Genomic DNA, 26635 nt, shown 5'->3' with positions numbered 1-26635 from the left:
CTGCAAACACTCCTGTAGGATGTGTAAATGTGGGCCTATGGCTTAGGGTGATGTTTTTTCTGTGCATTGATACAAATAAAATGAGGCCCATTACAATAACAAAATATATACATATATAAAACTCGGGCTCTTTAGTTTTACTTTATGCAAAGTGCCTCACCTTGCCGTACCCAAGTAGCACTGATGGGATCCTCCTGTGAGTCAAAGCTCCTCAGATGTCAAAGCATCTTCATACAACCAGGGGTTTTCTCACGCATGCGCAGGGGCGGGAGACGATCTCATCGGGGAGAAAAAAAGAAGTTCACACACAAAGCCACGCCTGCGCGGTGTGCCTCTCATTACAAGCGAAGTTGCTGCATCTTTTTAGGAAGCTACATGCTTTCTTTCGACACCCAAAGGTCGCATGGTGTCAGGGACGCGCCTAGTCACGGGAACAGTCCGGAGCGCGTTCATGAGGTGCAAGATCGCGCTTTAACAGTGAAGAGTAGGCTATCAAACAGCGTGCGGGGATCCAACCTGAGGGTTTACATTGGGTCACAACGACCAGTCAATGATTTTTCGCCGAGTATTTTTTTTCTTGTCCGGCGGTTATTTTGCAAACCTTTTATATTTTGCACGGGAGGAAACTGACATAGCAAACTCATCTGTATGATAGGGGAGCAGGAGCACACAGTATGGTCCGGGAAACCAGACATTTATGGGTGGGAAATTTACCCGAAAATGTGCGAGAAGAGAAAATCATTGAGCACTTCAAGCGGTGAGTGGGAACACTAATGAGCGATGTGTGTGTGTGTGTGTGTGTGTGTGTGCGTTTTGTAGTGTGGCGACGAGTGCACGGCCAGCATCTCCTCTCTGTTGTGTCACATTTTAGTGAAGTCGGGATGAAGCAGGAGGTTCCCCTGTAGCAAAGTCCCATTTGGCAACTGTGCTGTCAGCTCTCCATAAGCAACAACAGTGTGCTGCATTTCAGCTGAGATTAAAAAAAAAAAAAATAGAATAAAATGGCTAGCACGCGTCAACCACCCAGTCAGCGGACATATGGTTTTGCCATTTCGACACGGTTACTAACTTGTAAGCTAGGTGATAACTTCGCTTGTCCTTTCGTGTTGCGTGGCTGTACATTCCCACCAGGTAACCATTCGACTTTTCAGAAGCCCACCTTTCCACCCGGTGACCGTAAAGAAAACACCTTTTTTTTTGTTTTTTTTTAAATAGGCCTGGCGTACACGCCAACAGCATATTGTCAGTGTAAACAAACTTCAGCCTACCTGGCGAGCTGCTAGCATTGTAGCCTTACAAGCTGTGCATTTAACAGTCTGCATCTCTGGCAGACACTGCGAGGTCTATTGCCGTGTGCTCTCTGGTGCCTGAGAAAGTCAGGGACCCGGTGTCTCACTTGACTCTCCGTGAGTTTCTCAGGTCACCGCTTCCAACTAGACCTGTGCACACACATTAGCATACTATGTGGGCTATCTATATTTACAAGAGTGCAGTGTGGCTTGTTGCAAGAACCGGATTTTTTTTACCCCCCTAAATCTACCACCAAGTCAGTGAAACCTAAAAGGTGACGCGACATCACGCCGCCATCCACGCTGCAACATTGTTCCGAGGTGGCTGTGATTGAACAGGGTGCTCTGTGATGTGCAACATTGTAACGCTGTCGTGGGCTTCTGGTGTTTACTTTGTGCGCGCATGAACACAGAAAAGGTTATTTTTGCTTCATTTTTACCGCGTTGCGCCCCCCCCCCCCCCCCCGTGCTGTCTTGCACAGCCTGCAGAGCGATCTCATTTAATGAAAAATCAGACAACATATCGACATTTTAAATACCATATTCTATTTGAGCTCCATTTGAGCTTTTTTGTTTTGTTTGGGCTATTGGAGCAGACCAAACCCATGCACACGTTTATCTGATTTTAGCTCTTTGTTGTCTTTCTTGGACGGAGAAAAAAAAATGTAAATACGATTTTTTTTTATTTGTGTGTGTGTGTGTGTGTGTGTGTGTGTGGCTCTCACGGTTGTCTGCGCGCTCTCGCTTCTCTCTTCTCGGCTGTCAAGGAAATAGCAGCCCGCCTCTCCGTCCATATGTGCTGGAGACCAGACTGCTGAAAAACACCATCGTCTACCTATAAGAGCTACGTTGCCGTCTTTACTGTGTAGGCGTCGCCATATCGGACGAAAGCTGCTCAATTACCAACATAAATCATACATGTCTGTTACAAAATTATAACCGAGCTGCACATTTGTCCCACAGCATACTCCCCACATACGACTGTCCAAAATATACAAACTGAGGATATTAATCTCTCTTGGTCGTGTTATTTACGGTAGACTCGTGCTGCGAGTGAACTACAAATATGGTTCGCGTCTGATTCATGCAGCCTGGTAGAACGCACAATAATGGGCTACCTATATGCCGTTTTATTTACATTAGCCTGTGCTATGATGTGCGTAACGTTATGTTTGGGGGATGGTGACTGGCAGCATGTTATTGCAATAGCGGAGGGGAAACTGTGTCGGCGAGTCCTCTCTTTCAGCGTGCTGCCTCAGCTCCGGCGTTAACCCAGAGGTAGTCAGAGTATGCAGGTGCATGACAGCCCAATGTGTGATAGAAGTCATTGAAGATGGGGGACGGCAGAATGAGTAAGCAGTGTGAACAGCTTTTCTAAAATGGCGTCGGAGGCTGTTCAATGTTGGGAACTGGCATGCCAATAAATTTATGGGCACCCTACTGTCTCTGTCGGACAGCGAAAACACCCTCCCGAAAGATTCTTCGGGGGGGGGGGGCTCAACGCGCAAAGATGATAGCAGGCTTTGTAATCCCAGACTGGGCTTGTAAAATGTGTGTAATAGACTTCCCATCAGTCAATTCAACCATCACTTAACGAGGTATTTACAGGCTTATTAAGGAAACGATGGAATGCTTCCCCCATATACATCTATTAAAACTCTATTATATCTTGAGCAGTTATTTTTTAAATTGAGGGAAAAAGAGGGGATGATGTTATATGTAAAATTGCCCTAAAGGTACTTTGCTTATACTAAAACAGAAGGAGCCATGTAAACATGCATAATGCATTTTGATTAAAAACAAACAAAACAGGCAGCGAATCAGGAAATGTCACGTCTCTTTATATGCTGCCCAGACCTCATCTGTGTGCTTTCTAGTAGTTAAAAGCTTATGAGAGCACCTTCCTCCTAGAAAACATGCTAATGTTAGAAAACATATGCATTTATTAACATGCGACGTGCAGTCCAGTTGCTGGGTTACTGTTGCCTTCTAAGAAAGTACCACAGAGCCGAAAATAAGAGTAGCAAAGACACCATACCTCCCACCCCTCCTCAGACACACACACACACACACACACACACACACACACTGATACATCTCTATGCAATTTGATAAAAGGCGTCATCATTTGGGAAATTGTATTATTTTTTACTAAGAATTCAAACTGAACACCCTGTTTGGAAATTCATTAATACTGATGCAACATAATTGCAGTTCAAAATGTGATCACCTTGTTTTTCTATTGTTTTCTTTTTAGATATGGACGCGTGGAGAGTGTCAAGGTCCTGCCCAAGCGGGGTTCAGAAGGTGGAGTCGCAGCCTTTGTGGATTTTGTGGACATTAAAAGTGCTCAGAAGGCTCATAATGCTATCAACAAGATGGGGGACAGAGACCTGCGCACTGATTACAATGAACCAGGCACAATTCCTAGTGCTGCGAGGGGGCTGGACGATAGTCTGTCCTTAAGCTCTCGTGGCCGAGATGTATCAGGGTTCACAAGGGCGGCAGGGGGGGCCGTGTATGGTCCCCCCACGTCGCTCCACAGCAGAGATGGACGCTATGAACGCAGACTAGACGGGTAAGTGGACAAAGTTTCTCTGAAGGCAGGGGGAACCGTGGTTTCTGGTAAACACCTTACCTCCAAGCATCTTCCCACCATCTATTCATTTACTTGTTTGGGGGGGGGGGGGGGGGGGGGTCATGCTCAAGAATTAAATCTCATAGGGATCCCCTCTAAAGTCCTGTGAGCATGGCCAGAGCTCTTGGACTCATACTTGCAGGTAGACAACGAGATATTCCGGTAGTGAGAGCATGTTTGTGTATTTATTACTGAAAAGAATAGTCAATAGTTGAAAAAGCTGTTGGGGATTTCTTTGTGCGTTTAAACATCTCTGTGAGGTGGATATATCATTTGCGGAGAATGCGGGGGCAAAGATTGGATATCGTAAAAATTTCCCAGGATTATTGGAGATTGCTGGAGAGAGAGAGAGAGAGAGGGAGAGAGAGAGAGAGAAAAAGAGAGAGTGGTCCAGCGGCCATTCCTGGGATTCCCTTAATCTGGAGTTACGTGCCCTGCTCGGTGGATTAATGTCACCCTTTTTTCCTCATGTAACCAAACAACCAAGAGCACACATTATATGTATAAGACACCATTGTTTGGATTAGTCTAATTTGGTGGAGGTGTTCACTTCTCTCGCGGGCTGGAGTCATGTGGATAACCTGCACAGGATATTTATTCCCCTCTGTTGGATTAATACTGGCCACCTTAAGGATATGCTATCATGCTAAAGGTATGGGTTGATTTCTTGGTTCTTTTGTTTTTTTTTTTGTTTTTTTTGTTGTTTTATTTTGGATTATATCTAAAATCAGGGCATTACAATTTGAGTGCTGGGAGACCTCTACTGGTGATCCAACTCAGTAGAGACAACAAAGTGAGCAAATTACTTCTTTTTTTTTCCTACCCTATTTTTGTGGAGATTATTTTTACTTTTCAACGACTGAGACTCGCAGATTTAATGAGGACCAACATGGACTATGTTTGGATCGTACAATTCGAAGAAGAAAGCTGGAAAGTGAGACTGGAAAGTTGCCGTTGGAGATAACCTACCTCATGTCTGTGGATTACCTGCTCCTTTCCTGAACGTGGAACTATAACTAAACCTTGGATACAATCACATGCAGAATCAGAAGTTGCATCAATGAACTGCATTTCTCATTGACTCCGGTTTGCATGCAGCCTCTTCTGCTTGTAAAGGAAATAGACAACAGACATGAACATCCATCCAGCTTCAAAACTGTTATGAATGTTCTCCACCCTGGGAATGAATACAATGCTGCTATAAACAAGACTCTGGATTACCATTAAGAGACATGTTCTTTATTCGCCACCTGTCATGGCCAGATTTCCGTCCCTCTGTCAAAGGAATTTGACTACTTGTGCACAGTGTTACCAAAGTGGACTGTGCAGGACTTCACAAATGAAGATGCAAGACTTACTTTTTCCATCATCGCTGTTGGGGAATCAGCGGTTCAGTACTTACTGAAGACAGACTCCTGGATTTCATGTATTTACTGGACTCAACTGCAACGCTGATGTTTTCCCCCCCATATGCTTGGATGGATATATGGACTCAAATCGACATTTTCAAGTATACAAAACATCGTATCCTGGATCCGTACAAGGCAAAGTTTGTTTTCATCATTTTAATTAAAACGGACACTCCAGCTCATCTAATTACATGAGGTCCCCTACCCTGAAGATGAGGATTACATTTTCTAATGTGAACAATTTTGCTTCAGTTTTTCCCCCTCCACTCAACATTTTTGCCCATTTTTTCTGCTCATAAAGTTCTATCTCCCTAGATTGTATTTGGAATTATAGGTCAAGTTACCACTCTCTCAAAAGGTTGGTATGTCCTGCCCTGTGTATTTTAGCTGTCCTCTCTAACCCCCTAGTTTGAACCCCTGTCTCTCTCCATTTTTCCCCACTAACCGAAGTAGCTGGAACATAGACTGTTATTACTGCCTGTGTGTCTATATGCAGAATTTTGCACCTTACCTTGTATTGTTTTCCTTTCTCTCCCTCTCACCTGACCCCACCTTCAGTTCTTGTCCCCTGTTCTCCTTATGATGAATAGATCCATATTGCAGCTGTTATTCATGAGTGATAGTGAAAGTAAAACAGACGTCCCCTTTTAATTTACAACACTGTCTTGATATAACACACGGATCAGGCTGTGGAATCTTGATGCAAATTATTCAGAGACTCAAAGATTTGTCACATACTCATATTTGCAATATGTGCAGTGAAAAGCGGGGGCGGCATACTGCGATGATAATAATTAGAATAGGAGTAAAAAAATAAGGATTAGGAAAAACAATAAGGATTAAAGGATACAGTGTCAAAGATAAAAAAAATATATAAATATATTAGTCTGCATGTCCTAATGTCTGAAACTCCAGTTAGACAGAATTAAATAATTAACATCTGAGATTGCTTCTAGTTCAAGCTTGGTCAAGGTCAGAGTTTAGGATTTGCATATGTCTGTATCTTTTACTGTTAAAACGATGAGTTGATTAATCAATAACAGAAAATTAATCAAGTTAATGATTAATTAATCGAACTTTTATCGAGCAAGAATACCAAGTATTTTCTGCTTTTTTCGGTTGTATGTCATTTTTAAGTTAAACATCTTTGAAGTTTGGACTGTTGGTTGGACACAGCACAATTTAAAATGTGACCTTGGGCTGTGGGGAAAAAAGCGGCGACAAAAGCATTTTATAGACTAAATGATTGATTGATTAATTAAAACAAAAAACTGCAGATTCATCAATAATGAAAATAATTATGAGTTCCAGGTATATTTTGTTCCTGCCTTGCAGTTGCAGTTTTAAAATGTCCTCGGCTTCCTTTTTTATGGGACAATAGTCGAAAATGAATACTGTATAACCTGTCACAGGGTGCAGACTCAAAATTTGATTCTTGAGCTTAAATTCCTGAGAAATGTAATACATTTTAAGATGATTTTTGTAGCATTTCACTCTTATTAGATAGTTGACTTCAGTAATTGAGGGGAAATATGCAGGTAGAGAGATTACATCCATCCAAAGTCCCTGACTGGATTTAAACGTCTCCATGTAGGGCTGGTCAATAAAACGATAACTGCAGTGAGATGGTAGAAACAGTCAATACTGTGGTGTCTATGCCTTTTTTAATTTCTGTTTGTATTAGACTGTTGTAGGCAATGTTGCAAATCAATGAGCAGGACTGATTCATGGCAGTATTGGTTAACAGGATTTCAGTTTGATAGATTACCTTGATTTGTCCACTATTTAATTCACTGGTTTAACCAAAAACAGACACTCAAATTTGGTTATTTTATTTATAAACTGTTTTTCACTTGAGTTTCCAGAAAATGGACTAAATCACAATATATATCCACATCATAATATAAAATGACATAAAGTGATTTTATTCATGTCGCCCAACCCCAGTTCCATGGTTTGTGCTTTAGCCTGCAACGACAGTTTAACTGTTAGTTTGCATGGCAGAAGAATATTTAACAATAAACTACTTATGATAGTTTTTGAAATTTCAATTAAATTGCTTTTGCATGTATTGCTCCCACATGACTGAGCCTCCACATAAGATGCCTTTTTAGCATGCTGATGGAACGCATCCTTATAATTATGCTGTTCACGTAATCGTAAAACAGTTGAAGTGCTTAGCATGCACCAGAGCAGACTAATAATCAAACACTGATGGAAATTTTGCCAAAAAAAAGTCTAACTGAATTATTTTTAAGCTCCATGAATAATGTAGAGGCTGTTTGGTGTAAAGTGAAATTGAAGTGAAATTGAAGGCTATCTATTGAGCAGTGAGCCTGTGCCACCAAATTAGCATTTTCGAGAGCATCTAGGGGTCAAGGTAATCCATCACTTTCACAGCAGACGTCGTTATGCCATAGATGTTATTCATGAATCCAGCACATAGATGATTAAATCAAATAAGCCGAAACAGAATTTGCCCCTGACCTGCTGTACTTTATGTATAGTGCAGTGACATAAAGACATAGTGCTAGTCTCCTAAACCAATGTATCTATAACATCTAGGAGACTATGTGCAGCCCATGCAGCCTTTTGTTCTTGTGGCAAAAGACTTAATGAAAGACTTCCATTTATGACTCCAAATAAGTCCATAGGTTACATTTATGTCAAATGTTTTACACTGATGAATATTTCCACTTGGCATCAAATCACTGCAAACTCTTACATCCAGTCAGTAATTGTCATTTGGTGATGACTTTAATTTTTGCTCAGTTAAAAACCAAAACTAAATTATACATCCTTGCAAGTGATAAACTTAAACTTTTTGGTTGGGGAAAGTGTTAAAGGTTTTATTATTTAGTAGAGAGGGTTAAGCTTAGGGGATGAATGCAGTCTATCAAAGTCCTCCTAAAGTATGGCAATAAAATGTGAGTGTGGATATGCAGAACACATTTTTGTCAGGTGTAAAGGTCAGGTTGGGCATTTTAAGACACTCATCTTATGGATCATTTACCAAAATGCCTTTGCAGCCATCACAGGGCATCAGTGATGCAGAAGAAGACACTCGTGTCATATATCTCCAGAGAAATGGCAGCAGCCTCCTGTTAGCACCTCGTCTAACCCACGTTAGCTCCGACTGAGATGCAGGCACCTCATTTCAGTTTAGGCTGTGGAGATTCACATACAGTATCTGGGTCCTTAGATGTTTACTTTGAATCACCCCTAGACCATATTTTGGAAATTCACTGAAAAATAGCAAAATGCTTTTAGCTGTTCTTTTGTGCGAGGACCCGTTTCCTTATCAACTAGTTTACAATTTCCTACATCATCCAAAACAACTAAGAGAACAATTTTGATGGAAACACTACACTGCAGATCTTTCAGCATCGTGAAGCGCAAGAAAGAATGAAAATCATTCAACTGAAAACAGTACAAAAGGAAGCCTATAAAATGTGCAATGTGTCGATAAAGGAACCAATTACAAACATTTGCTTAATCATTAAAACAATTTCACTGTTATTAAGAAAATACTGATCAAAGGCTGCTGCTAACTTGTCTTTAATGAGATGAACAGTTTCAGAAGTTTCTCCATGTTGCAAATGTCTTTGATTTGTACTTACAGTTATTCGTCGGTGTAGACAGTTTAGGAGCATGTAAGCCAGCAAGCCAGCAAAATTGGGATGGACACATCTTTACACAGATGTGATCAAAACATCTCTGATGGTCCAAATCAATCACAGATCCAGAGGATCTGGATGCCCCGATCAATTGTTATCAAGGGAAATGTGTCAATTCTATCTAGCAAAGTGGTTGGAATATCTGAGCATATCGTTTTGTTGAAACTTAGGTTCTAGTTATGTGACGCTCTCTTTCTTTGAGACAGTTGCCTTTATTGGATAGTTGAAAGTGGACAGGAAATATTGGGGATGGCAGAAGGAGGTAGTGAGGGTCTGAAAAGGTTCCAAGAACCAGGGACTTTTGTCCCTGCCCAGGCTCGAACCAAGCATGTTGCAGTTAGATGAGGATGAGATGCGAGGATTACAACAGTAGTTCAACAAGACTCTGTGCATATTGGTTGGTTTTCGCAACCATATTAATTTCTGGTCTGAACACTAAGGATTTCCAGCTAGAAAGCTTTGATTTCTATGATTATAGAGGCATATTTATATTAGTAATTTATTCTTTTCAGTTTTAACTTCAAGTCTCATAGCAAAAACATGTCTGGAATATAGTATTCTTATAGGACTGGAAGGAACTTTTTTAAAGAGTTTACGTACATATTGATACAATGGTACAGGTACCAGACACTGTATGATTTTGCAGTAAATTATAAAGATATATTTATTTCACATTAGTACTGCAAATTAGTACCATTTTGACAGTTGAGGTTTGTTTGTCATAAAAATATTGAATCTTGAATACTTTTCCATCCTCTTGTTTGAACTGGACAAATAATAATAAAACATAGCCTTATTTAAAGAAGCAATATAATGAGGGTTTGTAACTGTAGTTATATTAAACCATATTCCGCCCCGTGTTGGAACATCATGGCTAATTTGCTGATTATAATTTGATCTGAATTCAAACAGTGGTAATTGCTGTCCTGTCCCGCTCATTATGGGGAGTTGGGTAATATGACTGCTGTAATGACACAGCAGTCGTATTACCAAATTAAATTCTGATTGCTTTATTCAGTAAGAGGATGTTCAGGTCTGAACAGAATGTCCTTATTAGCACCGTTTCTAATGCGCATCTTCTGAATAGATGCTTTGATGCTTTTTTTTTTCAGGAGAACAAGCGGTGTCAAATTGTGTAACATTATAAACAAAAGACTTGTCATAAGTAACCTCCAAAAACCTTCAACAAAGCCTCTCAGATAAATGATAAAACGCCTCAAAAAGTGGCTTTTGTTAAAGTCGCTAGATGTTACAAGACCAGAATGACTTGACAATCTATAAAGGAATGAATCTCATAAAATTCTTTTTTATTATAAGTAATACTCGTGCAAGTATGTTATCCTGCAATTAATCTTTGAAACAAGAAGCAGATTTCTGTTCTGTTGAACACTGAATGCATGCCTTTTGCTAAAACTCTCTTCTGAGTGTCCTATGTTGATTGTATTTTCAATACAGTGTGTTGCATTTTACAGTAGGGTACACTAGTTATGTATCTCTTTGATGCTTGAACTGGAAAACCATTAGATAGAAACACATCTGCCTTCAAAAAGAAAGGCAGTTTTAAACACAATAAGCTTAAAGCTTGTGTTAACTCCTCCACGTTGATAGAAATGAAAGACGGATCATTTAAACCCCCTTATAGTTTAGTCTATAGGCCAGAAAAGAATTCGCTTTTTAGGTGCTTAAAAAAACTACCCTTCTCAAAACACTTTAGTGCCCCGTCTTCCCATGTGTCCAATTAAAGACAACCCACCAGAGACACCTGATAATTTTGTTTGTCCACAGTATGATGCTAGTAGCTTTCTTAAATGCAACTGTAATGTGATGTTGTTCTCTCTTCCTGTTTGTTAGGACGGCTGAAAGTCGGGATCGGGCGTACGATCACAGTGCCTACGGACATCACGAGCGTCCTGGTAGCAGTTTTGAACGGCAGCGGCACTATGAAACAGACTATTACCGTGATGCAAGAGAGAGGACTCTAAGCACAGCTGGGAGTGGGTCTGGCACCTCTAGTGGAAGTGGTACAACGGTGTCGTCAGGAGTCAGTGGAACTATCGTCAGTGCTGTTGCTGGCAACACAGGAACAGGTGGATCAGCAGGGGCCACGACGGGAGGAAGCGGAGGATCTACATCCAGCGGGGTCGGCTTCTACCGCTCTCACAGCAGGAGCCCTTGTCGCTTTGAGACACCAGAGCCTCGCTATGAGTCTCGTGCCAGGGAACCCTTTACTTTGGCCAGTGTGGTTCACAGGGACCTTTACCGGGAGGACAGGGGTCGACGCGGGGAGAGGTCGTACCGCCACAGTCGTAGCCGGTCTCCACACTCAACACATTCGCGAAATCCCTCTCCTCAGAGACTGGCGAGTCAGGCTACCCGTCCTCCACGCTCCCACAGTGGGTCAGGCTCTCGCAGCCGCTCCTCCAGTTCAGATTCAGTCAGCAGTACCAGCAGCAGTACGAGTGGCAGGTGAGTGAAGCTGATCTGGCAGTGAAGATTTCTACCCATGTGCATTCCTGTTGTTTACCTCTGTGTACCGGTGTCTTAAACAGGCGCTGGGCAGAGTACAGAGTTTTTTAAGAACAAAATCTGCACACTCAATGCTGCTTCAAATGATAGCAACATTTATTTCACCAAATTAAACAGTACATGTTTAAGTTCATTGGACCAATTCAGAAGATTAATAATGCCATTTATCTATCATTTTCTGCTGCTTACCTGAGTCCACAGCAGTGGTAGCAGGATGGAACATTTACTTTTGATCATTTGAATAACATTTCTGAGACGATTTTAATACAGTTTTCCTCAGATTTACCAAAAACATGTTCATGTGGTCCAGTCAAGATTTAGCAAAACAGGAAAACCGGGTAAACAATGTTACTGGTATACATTTTGTACCACTCAGCAAAACCCACAATGGAACAAATCATAGACCAAGTGTGGCTGAATAAATCAATTTCTATATGGGGACATTAGTTTTCACAATATGTTCCTGTAATAATCCGTGTATAATGCTGTCTTTTTAAAATATAATGACATCTCCCCAACATATATCTGTATCAGCTGTTCTGCCACTATTGAATTCTGCAACTGTTTTTTAAGTCAAAACTACAGTTTTGCCAACAAGCTAAGACTTGCGTGAGCATTTCATTTCCATCACTGGTTAGTGGGAACTCCTATCAAGAACACCTTGTTGCTCAACATCCCTCAATGCAAAAGCTGTGGTTTATAATATTAACTGTTTCAGGATATCTCCTGATACCGTGTCAGTGTGTCTGTTTCTTCAGCAGATGTATCATCTTTTTAGTCAAGGATGATCAAAACATTTAATGGAATAGACTTTTAATACTTAATGTTTGTGGTAGTAGTCAAAAAAGTAGTAGTAGTTATAAAAGAACCAACATACTCAGCATTATGGCCAACCTTCATTTTCATTGCAACTGCCACAACAACAGGCTTGTTTTTTTCTGTTTTCAACATTTGAATATACTCCATGCTCCACCCAACAGGGACACAACTTGTATGCAAGCATCTGCATGTTAAAAAAATATTGTAAAGACACACCATTACAGGGAAGATTACTGTATGTGCACCCTGTCTTTGATCCCCACTACATAAATCTTGAGGATTTAAAGAATTTTATAGCAATCCATATATGGGCAAGGGTGCCACCTTGAAAAATGACATTACTTACAAGGTCTATTATATGGATTTTCAGCAGCACTGTCATTTCAAATGCAGTAGTATAACACAAGTTGTAATGTGTAAACCTTTTGAAGCAGTGTTTCTACTTTGCCCATTTTTGTATGATCCTTAGTGAATTTCTCGAATGACAAATCTGAGTGTTGGCTGAGTACATGAATTGCTGGTTGGAGTCAAAGCCTGGAAAATTACCTTTGTTGTATGGGACTGCTGTAATGACACACTTTTGGTGTTATTAAGATTTGATCTGAATTTAGTTTTTACAGCTGTTTTTTGCATTTGTTTTTTTTTGCATTGCATTAATTTTGCATTAAGTTAAGATCCACTATGCTTCTTGCCAAATTAAAACTCTTCTCCAGTACACCATGCTTAATTCACCAAACATTTTCAGCTATCTTGCCTTCATCAGGGTGGTGTCTGAGGTTGTTTTGTGGTGTCCTTATATACAATCCATTGATTGTCTTGTGACGTGTATATCACCATAGATACTAAGTTTACAAAACAACATTACCGTCATAAAATACATTTGACAAAATACAACACTTTGTCTCTTGTCCAAGAAATGTCATCTCTGAGGTACCCACCCCAACCCTAACTTTGGTACACTGATTTGCATACAAGTGACATAACTAATACCATAATGGCACTGGATATATGTAATTAAGATGTTTGCCTGGCATGCTGTGATTGTGTTACAACTAAATGTCCGTCATCACAAACAGTGGCTGTTAGTTTTGTTGTGCCAGTGAATCTGGTCTCAGCTCTGTTTTGAATTTGATATGCTAATTGAGCTGTTTTTGTGCCCTGCTAAATGTTGCTACATCTGTTGTAATGATATTTGTGTCCGACTTCTTGTGTCTGTATTGCTTTGTATCAGTTGTTCTTGAGTAGTAACTGTACATACATAACAAAAGGTTAGGATAATCAAATTCAAGTGATGTCTGCAGTTTTAAAAACATAAGCATGGGATTTACTCGACGACATAAATTCACCTCACCCCTCTGCAGTTGTACATTTTTTGGTTAACTGCATCACCTTTGGACACAGCGGAGTCCACAGCTCTGAACGACATGTAGCGACACATGTGGGTTTGACAAGGTAGTGCTATGGGGGGAAATTTCAGGAGACGGCTGGTGTATTTTTCTCACTGCCTACCTCTGTGTATGGGTAATGGCTCCCCCCCTCCGTGAGATCCAGTTGGAACTGGAAATTTCTGGCCAGTGCTGGCTGCCTGCCCACTCCCACAGGCCAGGCTCCGTCAGCAGCACTTCCGGGAGTGTCTGAGCACAGGAGGAGAAAGTGAGAAGGAAACAAACAGCAGAGGACCTAGAAAGCTGAGACAGGCATGGGAATGGTTTGAGAAAAAAGGTGCACGAGGCAGCCATGAATTTGTCGCTGACGCGCAAATCCATCTTTTAATACTGATAACCAGATGCACCATGTGAATATGAATGGGGGAGAGAGGAGGTGTTTTTCTCCTCTTCAGCTGAGAGACATTGCTGTTTTTAAAGAGGAGAAAGACACATTCACAGTGCATTGCATGAGCTTTTATGCAAATGTAGCACTATATATCGCATCTGAAATGTGTGCATAATATTGCCTGTTCAATACGATATGTAATCTAATCCTTCTTTCTTGTCCTGCGGTTGGACAGAGCAAACACACTTTTTGTCACCTTGTTTGAGTCGGTGAAATCACATTTTAACTGCTGCTCTTGACTGTGCATTGAAATACAGCTTTTAGCACGTTTTCTCCCATCTGTGAATAGCATGTAGCACTTGATAGATCTATAAGTTTGTTAAAATTTGTTTACTGTATACATATATCAATTCTCTATTTTATTGAAGTAGACATATTAATAACTAGATTCTTAAGCATTACTTGGGCAGGCAAAGGCAACAAGCAGTCATAGTAACACAAAATAACCACATCTAAAATGGTAGTTATAGGTTAAACTATGGGGGCTGCATCAACATCTTACTCCATGTTCCTCTTTTGCGACAGTGATTCTAGCAGTAGTTCCAGTGATGACTCCCCGGCACGTTCAGTGCAGTCTGCTGCTGTTCCTGCACCCTCAGCACTTCCTTTATCCTCCCTTGACAAGGATGAACCGCGTAAAAGCTTTGGCATCAAGGTCCAAAATCTTCCTGTACGCTCAACAGGTTAGTTATAAGGTGCTCCTGTGGTGTGCAAGCACAAAGCCCTTTTTTCATGCAGAAATAGTGGTGCATTGTATTTTTGTGTATATTTAAATTTTTAAATAATATTTTATTAGAAATCATTATCAATAGTTTATTATTTAATAACGTGTTACTTTTTTCAGTATACATACTTCAAACTTCTACAAACATCTGATCTGTTTCCTACAGATACGAGCCTGAAGGATGGTTTGTTCCATGAATTTAAGAAACATGGAAAGGTCACATCTGTGCAAATCCATGGAGCTTCAGAGGAACGCTACGGGCTTGTCTTTTTTCGCCAGCAAGAGGACCAAGAGAAAGCACTCGGGGCATCAAAAGGGAAGCTTTTTTTTGGCATGCAAATTGATGTCACAGCCTGGAATGGCCCTGGTAAGTTCTGATATTTAACTGTATTGCAGCAAAAACATGATTATTGGCAAAATGCACAAGGTTCCACTGAGAACTTATTTTTCAGAGACAGAAAGTGAGAACGAGTTTCGGCCCTTGGATGAGAGGATAGATGAATTTCATCCAAAGGCCACACGGACATTATTCATTGGAAACCTGGAGAAGACCACCACTTACCATGACCTGCTTAACATCTTTCAACGCTTTGGAGAAATAGTGGTATGTTAATGTGAAACAGTTGAGAAGCAGGCCGTATGCAAAGGTTACCATGCTACAGAGTTTGAGATGACCATGCTTACTGACAGCATATTTCTGTTTTCATTGTCCCCAAAGGATATTGACATTAAAAAGGTGAATGGAGCCCCACAGTATGCCTTTCTACAATACTGCGACATCGCTAGTGTCTGTAAGGCCATAAAGAAGATGGATGGCGAGTACCTTGGTAACAATAGATTAAAGGTGAGAATTATCATGTTCATTTAATCTTGCCTTGACACCACATCCTTGTTTTTCACATGCATACACAGATTGATAAAGTAATTGCAATCTAACATTTTATCCCTCCTTTTCCAGCTGGGCTTTGGAAAGAGCATGCCAACAACATGCGTTTGGTTGGATGGATTAGCATCAAACACCACTGAGCAGTTTCTTACTCGTCATTTCTGCCGCTATGGACATGTTGTCAAGGTAAGTCTGTTTATTTTCCCCCCCTTGCCCATTGTTTACTTTTTGGCACCTTGGAACCCTATTTTCCTCTGTCCTCTGCAGGTGGTATTTGACAGAATGAAAGGAATGGCCCTTATCCTTTATAACAACATTGAGTATGCACAAGCCGCAGTCAAAGACACAAAGGGGTGGAAGATAGGGGGCAGTAAAATCAAGGTAAGTGAAACAAAGCTTTAATCTGAATTTTTGCTCTGTATTGTTGTGTGTACTCGATGCCTGACAGGCTGTAAAAATTGCACTGTATTTGCACTGCAATTTGCACTTACCCTTATTTTTTTTTTCTTCAGGTGGACTTTGCCAATCAGGAAAGTCAGATGGCTTTCTATCGTTCAATGCAGGCATCAGGGCAGGATATTCGAGATTTTTATGACATTCTCTCTGAAAGAAGGTTTGTGTAGTTTGCTGAAGATATATAAAATTGTCTCAATACCATCTAATATTAAACCTAACATTATTGATGAAGTATGATGAAATTACAGTCTGCTTTTTTGGGTTTATTTCTTTGCAGGGATGATAGACGAACTCAATATGAGTTTCAAGCAGAAAGACAATATTATGAAAATGTACGAACACCAGGAACATATACCGAAGATCCACGTCGTAAATACCCTGCCAGAAGTCGGGAGTTCTACACTGAATGGGACCCATATCAGGGAGATTATTATGATCCACAATACTTTGAAGACCCCCGGGAATATCGAGAATACAGAGCTGACCCTTATGAGCAGGACATTCGCAAATACAGCTATTTGCAACGGGAACGTGAGAGAGAGAGGGAGCGCTTTGAAACAGATCGTGGACGTGATCATGGGAGGAGGACCATTGAGCGTAGCCAAAGCCCATCTCACGTTGCCTCTCGTCGTCCTGCTAGCCCTACTGCATCTCCTTCGCTCTCTGAGAGGATACCAAGTGATTCAGACCGCCGGATTTGTTGCCGATCTTCTGAAAGAAGTGGTAGCTGCAGTTCAATATCTCCACCCAGATTTGAAAAACTTGAAAAGGCACGCACTGAAAGGTATAATAAAACTGACAAACTTGAGAAGGATCGAGTCTTTGAAGTTGAAAGAGGGAATTTGGTTGAAAAGGAGAAGCGGGCTGGACGTAAAGATAGAGGGGACAAGGACAAAAGTGAGAAACAGAGGCTTAAGAAGCTCAAAATCGCATCACCGATTATCCAAGCATGTGAGACGGAACCTGAACTTGAAAGAGATGTTAGCCCCGAGTCTGTCCTACGAAGTAAAAACAGTAAAATTCCAAAGGAAGGCTCGAGCAAAGGAAGGTTAGACCTTCTGCCTTGTGTTGTGCAGTTAACACGTGTTAAAGAAAAAGAAGGAAAATTGATAGGTCATTCTGTCCAAGAAAAACCAATACAGAGGGGTGGGAGTGACAGTCCTAGATTGGCATCACCTTCAGCTGACCAGAGGAGTCCTCCATTCCGCTCAGAATCATCCAAAAGTGATATCTCTAAGCATGGAAAAGTGCCCAGAGACAAAAATATTCACAGTTTAGTGGAGGTTATTGACAAGGATGCTAAAATCAAATCCAAAAAACACGGAAAATCTGAGATGGGATTTGACAGTGGTATTTCTGTGGATATTGACCGTTTAGCTGCAAGGAAAAGGCGTTTTGAAGACTCTGGAAAAAGTGATCGGCAGAAGAGAACTAGTGAGGAGGATCTTGTTAGACCTGGACTTCATAAACTATGGAACAATGCTAAGGAGACAGAATTGGATAAGAACCTTTTGATAAAAGGGATGCATAAAAAGGAGCACCACAAGGATAAATGTGTCCGGATGGTTTCAGTTAACAGTCCTAAAGATGGACGAGACTGTGAAAGCAACTCCATAGGCCTTTCTCTGGAGCGACAGGCACGACTAGGGGAGCTGCCTGAAGATTCTACAGATCAGTTAGACTCTCCCTACCTTAAAATGGAATTAGAAGGTGCAAAAAGTGAAAACAGCTCCAGTCTCACAAAGATGTCAGATGATGGCAGCCTTGATTTGGATGAATTAAAAGAACAGAAACAGGTTTTGTCTGAAAACGAACATGGGAGAGGGAAGTGCAGAGACTCAGATGATGGAGACGAACATTTTGTGCACATTGACCAGAATAATATTTGCACAAAACAAATTGAACAGAGTTCATGGCTCCAACCCAAGCTTGGCGATCCTGATAAGTTAGTCAAATTTGAAAACCCACCAAGTAATGAGACACATGACTTTGAAAAGGATTATAGCATGTATGATGTTGGAAAACCAATTCAGGATATAGCCAATGATGACTTATCTTCCTGTAAACGAAAGAAATTAGAGAATTTTGGCTTTGAAATAGTCTCTGCAAAAAGAGAACGCAACTTTGCAAGTTCCCAAAAGTTGAATGATGACATTTATCAGAGTATAACATCCTCAATGGGACATGGTCACTTTTCTGCAACTGAGGAAGATGAAACTGCACATATTTCTGTGTCAGTTATAAACAAGGAAAGAAAATCTTCTCCAACAACAGATGATAAATTTTCACACACAGAGTCACTGAAAAACAGTTTGGGTCTGTCAGCCTCACATTTTCAGTCTTCTGACACTGAGTTCCCAAAGCTTAAGACAAACTTGCTTGGCTGTGATGAGGAGTTAATGCAACGTTGGGAAAGACGGATAAAGTCTGATTCACTTAGAATGGAAATGACATTCCCAAGTGATATTGCAAAACGTGAAAGCATTTGCAAACACCTTGGCCAGGATTTGGAACCTGGAGAAGTGCAGTCTGATTCAGATGATGATGGAGAAAACAAGCACATCTCGCCCAAGTCCAGTAGTTCCTTGTCTTATATCCTCAGGGAACGTGACGAGAGGATGACAGACCTGAAGCTTTCAGGCTCCTTGGAAAAGAATAAGTTTTATTCTTTTGCATTAGATAAAACTATAACTCCTGACACAAAAGCACTCCTTGAAAGAGCCAAGACACTGTATTCCTCAAGGGAAGATAATTGGTCCTTTCTTCCATCACGCTTTCCAACCTCCCACAGCTGTTCAGATAAGGACAAGGTAGAGCTAGCACCTCGACCTATTCCTTCTTGGTATATGAAAAAGAAAAAGATTCGTACTGACTCTGATGAAAAGCTGCATAATAAAAAGGAGGAACTTAAGCCACAGGACCAAGAGCGTCAGGACCTGTTTGCCTCTCGCTTCCTGCACAGCTCAATCTTTGAACAGGATTCCCGGCGTTTGCAGCATCTTGAACGTAAAGACCAAGATTTAGAAACTGGAGTCGGTAGGCCTTTTGCTAAGCCAGGTGCTACTGAGGCACAGCCTGAATCTGGAATAGGTGACATACCACAAGAGCCCATAGTTCTTTTCCATAGTCGGTTTTTGGAGCTTCAACAACAAAAGGACAAGGACCATCCTCCACCTGATACCGAGAATGATTCGATAGTGGTGGAGATTAAAAGAGATGAAGTGCAGAATTGTGATAATGTGCTCTCTGATAAGGAATCTGAGCCAGTTCTGAAGCTCGATGACAAATCAACCTGCCCCCCCTTAACCTCGTCGGTGTCACCATTTGTTCCTTCCCCTAAAGAAACGTCTTCACCAGAAAAGAAAGAACTTTTATCTCCATCCTCAGATCAACCTGTGTCATTTGTCAAAGAAGAAAAAGTAGAGGCAGTTCTTGAGGTATCTCCATCGCCCCATTCTCTTCCTATGGAAGACTTCAAACCAGTTGCTCCTAAGCTAACCATAACCCCCCCACTTGTCCTTCCAGAACCAGAAAATGAAATGGAAACAAAAGTAGAGTTAATTGAACCCAAACTGAAAATTGTAGATAGTTTGGCAGTGGAACATAAACCTGTGACGGAAGATAAGCCTCCCACTCCTACTAGTTCTCTAAGTGGTTTTGAGAGAGAGACCGCAGAATTCACTTACTCGGACTATCCAAAGATCGAAGAAAAGTCTGAAATTATTAAGACAGAACCTAAAATAGAAAATCAGGAAACAGAACACTTTGAGGAATCTCTGAAAACTGAGACAGAAAGTGAGGCGTGTATGCCAGAGCTAGGGGCTGAAATAAAACCATTACCAAACCGCAGACAGCCGAAGAGCAAAAGGGCAAAACAACTGTCGGTATTACGCACTTCACAACCGTCCCAAATTGTTGCCACTGAGAAACCTGCAACACGAAAGAGTGAACGGATTGACAAAGAGAAACTCAAAAGGGCCTCATCTCCTCGAGCAGAAGTACCAAAAGCATCATTTGAGTCTAAAACCACATCCAAGTCACCAATTCATGCATCAGATTCTGAGCAAAACCTTGAGTCAAGTTTGATCCATGGGAGAACACGTCGGCGGAATGTAAGGTCAGTCTATGCCACGCTACACGAAGATGACCAAGCTGGCAAAGAGGTGGTTGAGTCATCACGGTGCATGCGCAAACGTGGTGCTGATAAAGAACCAATTCAGCAAGATGTTCAAATTCCATCTACCAATACAAGGCGAGGACGCCCTCCTAAAAGAGGTGTCAAACGAGGTGAGGATATATCACCAATTAAGGGGGATCAGCAGAAAATGATGGAAGAAGAAACAGAGGTCAAGGAGACCTCAACTATTGTAGAGGTAGTGAAAGCTTCTGAGGGATGGCGTTCACCCCGAACCCAGAAAGTGCAACAAACACAACTGACTTCATCTGCTCCAGTTAACAAGAAAGGAGGTAAAATAGACAAACAGTGTGGGAGCACAACAGTGCTAGCTGAACAAGCTGATCTGGAAAGTCATGATGAGTCAGAGCTTAAGCCTAAAGCTGATTCTGAAGTGTTTGGGAAGTTATCTGAAAAGGTGGAAAATGCAAGCTCACCAGTGCACAGAAAGGAAAAAGACTTAAAAGATTCTGGTGGAAAGAAATCTACTGAGGGGGATATTGAAAAGGTAGACACCAGCTGCTCTGAGAGGAGGCAACAGCCTGAAAAGATTGTTAAACTGAAAACACCAAGGCTGAAAAGAAATACCAAGCAGGTCACTGAAGATAAATCACACAGCTTAAAAAATCTTGAGATCCGTGTAAGCGTTGATGATGTAAAAGGTTTACTTCGTTCAGAGGAGGATGAGACTGAGTCATTTGAAGCTCCCACTGTTACAAAAACCAAGACAGTAGTTCAAGAGAATGAGGAAACACAGATCATAGGCTGTCCAAAAGAATCAAAAGAAACTGGTGCACAGGAAAAGGAAGATACCTTATCAGAACCTGAACTTCCTGCTGATCCAGCTGCTGCTCTCTTAGCACGGCAGATGGAACTAGAGCAGGCAGTTGAAAATATTGCTAAACTTACAGTTGAGCAACCTCCTCGACCATATAAGGAACCACCTTCAGGTCAACCTACCATATCACCTCCTGTCATAGTAGAGCCAGAAGGTGAGGTTGAGGAGGAGAAGCGAGCTAATCCTGCCAGCGAAACTGAACTTGCAGCTGCTATTGATTCCATTACAGCTGAAGAAACATGTGCAGATTCAGATACTTTTACAGCTCCTCCTACTTACACTGCCCTTATTCCTACCCCTGAATCCTTGATACCCTCCTCCTCCAATGAAATTATGGAACCTGAAACAAACATGGTGATCAACAATATTCTTGCAGCGGACTCAGATGATGGTCCTCTGACACCCAGCCCAAAGGGGCTAATGGCTAAGGCAGCTGAGGAAACCCCTCTACTTGAAACACCCAAGAAAACAGGCAAAGTTAGAGCCAAAACCCAGAAGAAGTCGAGAAGTCGTAAAGGTGCAGCTAACAAGAAAGGGGATACTGCTGAAGAAGTTTCACAACCAGAGCCCTCCCCAGTCAAATTACCAGAGTCGATCCCAGAAGACCCAGAAACCATCAATTCAAAAGCAGTTACTGTTTCAGCTGGGGCAACTGCAGCAGCATCTGTGGTCACTGCCGTTGCAACTTGTAGGCGTGATGTTACAAGTGCTATAACTGTAGACACGCCCAAAGAGGCGGAACAGCCTGAAGTTGAACAGCCAGTACCCAAAGAATCTGCCTTTCATTCAGGTGCAAGCAACATCTCCAGTTGTAAAAAACATCCCCAAGCAGCAGAGCCACCTACCCCTACACTTGCCCCTGCTCTTGCCCGTCCACAACCTGTATCCCAGTTCAGTGTACCCCTGCTGCGACCTGCCAAAATGCCACTTTCGCCAGACTGGCCCCCTAGAACTGAAGAAAGTAGAATCTATGTTGCACCTTCGTGCCACGTGACAGTGGTAACTCCTTCTGCACCAGCATCAACTGCACTTGGAACCCCTTCAACAAATCCCCCACTGCCTCCTGACACCAAGGCCTCGGATATTGACCCCAGTTCCAGTACCTTAAGAAAAATCCTAATGGAACCTAAATATGTGTCTGCATCAAACAGCAATTCTATACCTACCACTATGGTGACATCTGTACTGTCAGATCCTTCACGGATGTCAGAGAATGAAAATCCATCTGATACAGTGGGTTCAAGACAGTTACATCCCGAAGAGAGACTACTTTTACCACCCCAGCCCATACACCACAAACCCTTTCCACTGACAGAGTCCCAACAGAACTGTGGAGAGAAGACCCCACATACAGTTATTTCTCCTGCTACCTCAGTAATAAGTCGAATTCCAATGCCTTATGATACAGAGGAAACTCCACGAATTTCCCTAAGCAACAGAAGCATTGGCCTATCTATTCCCAAGCAAAAATCTAGATCAAACTCTAATGAGAATAATCGCTACCATGGCATGGATATAGTAGAAGATGGAGCAAGAGGGCGCTCTGTTGTTGATACCACTCCCTACAGTACAGGCTCCAGTCCCGGCCTAAGGGTCAATACATCAGAGGGTGTTGTTGTTCTGAGTTATTCGGGTCAGAAAACCGAAGGAACTCACAGGATGAGAGCCAAAATTAGTCAAATTCCTCAAGCCAGTGCTGGTGATATAGAGTTTCAGCAATCTGTGTCTAAATCTTCGATAAAACAAGACCCACTCATCACATCATCCCAGTCGCCTACCCCAAAAGTAGCCCCACCTCCTACAGCTTATGGGCACACAGGGGTTCTGTTGACAGGCCAGTCTTATAACTCTCAACCTGTAATTTCCAGTACCAAGCAGGAGAGTCTTGGTTGTGACAAATCTGAAGCTCCATATCACACAACATCCCAGGGAGGCGTGGTAAAGATGTTCCAACAGCCAGTTAGTTCTCCTCAAGTCTTAATGTACAACCAAGCTGTCATACAGCAGCATGGCAAGAGAGGACTGGGGACAGAACCTTTACCAAAAAAGATGGATATTAGCAAAGCTGTTCAGCAGTCTAACCTCAGCCCAGTTATGAGTCCACACCACCCATCACTATCTGGGACCCGCATGAGTCCCAGCCCTGGCATCCCAACTGATCGGTCAGCTCTACACCTAAAGCAAGAACCCCAGTCCCCACGAACAGCTGTTCACTCCCCTTCACCCTTTGTCAAAGCCTGTCCTCCAAGCAATTCTCCTAGAGGAACTTCTGTCGTTCTGAGTCATGGCATGTCACCAATGTCTACTTATCATTCTAGTATGCATCACCCACACTCAGAACAGTCCTCTGTCATAATTCAACCTCACAGTGTTACTCAGTCAATGGCTCATGAAGCCAGGATGAACACCCCACCAATGTCTGGGATAAACTATGGAAGGCGAGGTGACTCCCTGTCTTCTACACACCCAGGGCCTCCACAGCGCTCAAACACACCGCAGCCTAATATAATCCGAGATATGGTACTGCAGTCTCATTCAAGTCCCCAGGGGTCAGTATCAGGTGGTGGTGGCAGCAGTGTAAGTGAAGAAGACCCCAGACACTTTAACCAAGCCCTTAGTAGACCTTCGGTGCCCCAGCTCCAATCAGATGTAATGATGATTCACAGTGATCACCGAGGGCTCCACCCAAGCATACGTATGGACCAGTACAGAGACATGCACCAGCGCATCCTCATGCACCAGCAACTGGGAGAGCAGGCTGCTGTAGATGTAAGACAGTCACGCACCTCAGAGACTGGAACAACGTCTTCAAGCAACATCTCTGGACCTTCAAAGAGTCCTATAATGGGGAAGAGCATTGAACTTTCCTCAAAAGAATCTCTTAAACCACTAGAAGGAAAGCTGATACATCCACCCTCCAATGAAGGTAGAATAAGGGGAGTCCATGCTTCTAGTCCTGTCATGGTGTCTCACCCTCATGGAGTTCAGCTGATGCATCCAGGAAGTGCGGGCTCCTTTCCGGTATATCGGGAAATGCGGGGCTTCCCATCCCAGTTTACCGGACATCCTTCACCTGGGCACAGCCTGGCCAACCAAGGCATTACATCTTCACAGGTCACTTGAAATGCTTTTATTATTGATTTTATGCAAATATTTGAGCATTTTATTATCTAGCATGTATAATTACATTTTCAAGTCATAGATCATATTCATATTCACATACAAAATATGCATATCTCTATTCATTTGGTATGTATTTTCTTAACCAGGTCCCTCCTGAGTCTGAGCTGGTTCACAGGGGTAAAATGTCTCAGTCACATGGGGGAGGAAATGATTCCAAGCCTGAGAGTTCCCATCTTCGCCATGCTACCTCTACGGACCTGTCACACATTTCCCGAATATCCGGGGATACAATCTCACCCTCATACCAGTCTCCCATGACGTCTCCTATGGCTCTTACTCACAAGCCAGAGCTATCTCTACAGAAAGGCCCTCCGCCCTTCCTGCCAACACCTCCACCAGCAGTAACTACATCAAGTTCACTGCAGCCACGGCCTGATGCTAAGATGGAACATTCAGGACATCGTTCTGTTGACATGGTGCAGCTTTTGACGGTAGGAAGACAGATTGACCAGCAATGTTATCACACATGAAGTACATTTTCAAGTCAATAACAAAGAGGAAAATATGCTCAAAAAACACGTTTGTTTGTTTTTGTACAGAAATATCCTATTGTATGGCAAGGCCTGTTGGCACTGAAGAACGACCAGGCAGCTGTCCAGTTGCACTTTGTGTCTGGCAACACCATACTGGCCCAGCGCTCCCTGCCGCCCCCAGAGGGAGGTCCTCTTCTCCGTATTGTCCAGAGGATGAGGCTTGAGGCTTCCCAGCTGGACAGTGTGGCACGCAGAATGACTGTGGGTATTTTGGTTTTTACTACCTCTGAAATGCAGGTTCTAAAATTTGGGTGAAAATATTTAATGAGACTAATCAAATGATTGCAAATTTGTGAATTTTAGCCAATAACCTGATCAACACTGTTGTATATAAAAAATAATGCATTAATCTTAGTTCTTTGGATTTGTTTTTATGTTTACATTTATGATAAAGCCTTGCCATTCCTGGCAGGTGGAGAATGACTACTGTTTGCTACTGGCCCTACCCTGTGGTCGAGACCAAGAAGATGTCCTTGGTCAAACCCAAGCCTTGAAAAGTGGCTTCATCACCTACCTGCAAGCCAAACAGGCAGCTGGCATCATCAATGTGCCCAACCCTGGCTCTAATCAGGTCTGTGGTTATTCAAAGTTTTCCTGTTCTACCTTTCTTTTGAAAATGTACCTGTGTTTCATAATGAAATATCATGGAAGATTTAATTCCCTCACTCATCATATTATTTTCATCTTTGGATTCACAGCCAGCTTATGTGGTGCAGATTTTCCCGCCGTGTGAATTCTCGGAGAGCCATCTGTCGCGCCTGGCCCCGGATCTTCTCAACAGCATCTCCAGCATTTCCCCTCACCTCATGATTGTCATTGCCTCTGTTTAATTACCTCCATTTCTTTCCTGAACAAAGCCAACACCAGCCCTTTCTGGACTCGTCCAGTTTTGTAAACTGGAATTGCCTCATATTTTTATGAGTTTGACTTTTTGAAAAATCTAATTTAGCATGCACTCACCTTTTCTCCTTCACTTCACCAAGTCCTTAAGTCACTCAATGACATTGAATTTCAAAAACTATACCTTTACAGAGAGGATCTGAAGGGTCGAACGGGGATTTTTGAAGATCATTTGTGATTTCTCATTTCATTTTTGCCATTTTTGGAGGTGTTGTGCATAGCCTTTTCTAATTCATAGCATCCATAAAGCTATGGATTGAGACCTTCCTATGGGATATTTTTTACCTTCAAAAAAAGTGATTGTGATTTTTTTTAAAAAGACAAACGATGTGAGAAGTCATTGCACTATGTTAAGAAAAAATTGTGAACTCTGTACAGATTTGAGTATAAAATGATACATGTAAAGGAATTACTCTCGTGATCAACCATGCTTGTGCAAGATGAAAGAAAATCTTTGCCTGGAGAATGATCAAGAATCATTTCCCCCTGATCAATCATACTGCTTTTGCTCCTTCACCATCAACCAACTTCTACGTCATTTCCGGACTCAACTCTCCATCCCGAAGTGTTCCCTGCCCCAGGAACTCGTGAGGGGACGTTAAGAGTTGTACAGTTTACACTCAATGCCTCAACAGGGGACTATATAAAGAATATTTAATTTGTTTATTTTTGTTTGCATCTTCTTTAAGCCTAAGGGTATTGTGGACAATTGCGAAACTGTAAATATTATAAATATTTAAAGACTGAAGC

At 42.0% G+C, this 26635-nt stretch overlaps 1 protein-coding gene across 1 annotated transcript; it reads left to right on the top strand.

The window, feature by feature from the left end:
* The first annotated feature begins 674 nt into the window (after positions 1–674).
* On the top strand, positions 675–26635 carry spen (spen family transcriptional repressor). The gene is made up of 18 exons (XM_070909733.1): positions 675–757; positions 3547–3867; positions 10865–11054; positions 11208–11479; positions 14717–14874; positions 15082–15282; positions 15368–15519; positions 15634–15759; positions 15874–15987; positions 16069–16182; positions 16314–16414; positions 16535–17262; positions 17830–19488; positions 23740–24383; positions 24539–24883; positions 24992–25186; positions 25398–25556; positions 25684–26635. The coding sequence occupies exons 1-18, from the start codon at positions 675–677 to the stop codon at positions 25813–25815; spliced, it is 5694 nt and encodes a 1897-aa protein (XP_070765834.1). The 3' UTR covers positions 25816–26635.

The sequence above is a fragment of the Enoplosus armatus genome, chromosome 8 (genome assembly GCF_043641665.1).
Source record: "Enoplosus armatus isolate fEnoArm2 chromosome 8, fEnoArm2.hap1, whole genome shotgun sequence".
NCBI lineage: Eukaryota > Metazoa > Chordata > Actinopteri > Centrarchiformes > Enoplosidae > Enoplosus > Enoplosus armatus.
Note: the sequence above shows the minus strand (reverse complement) of the source record. Positions and strands in the feature narration are given on the sequence as shown.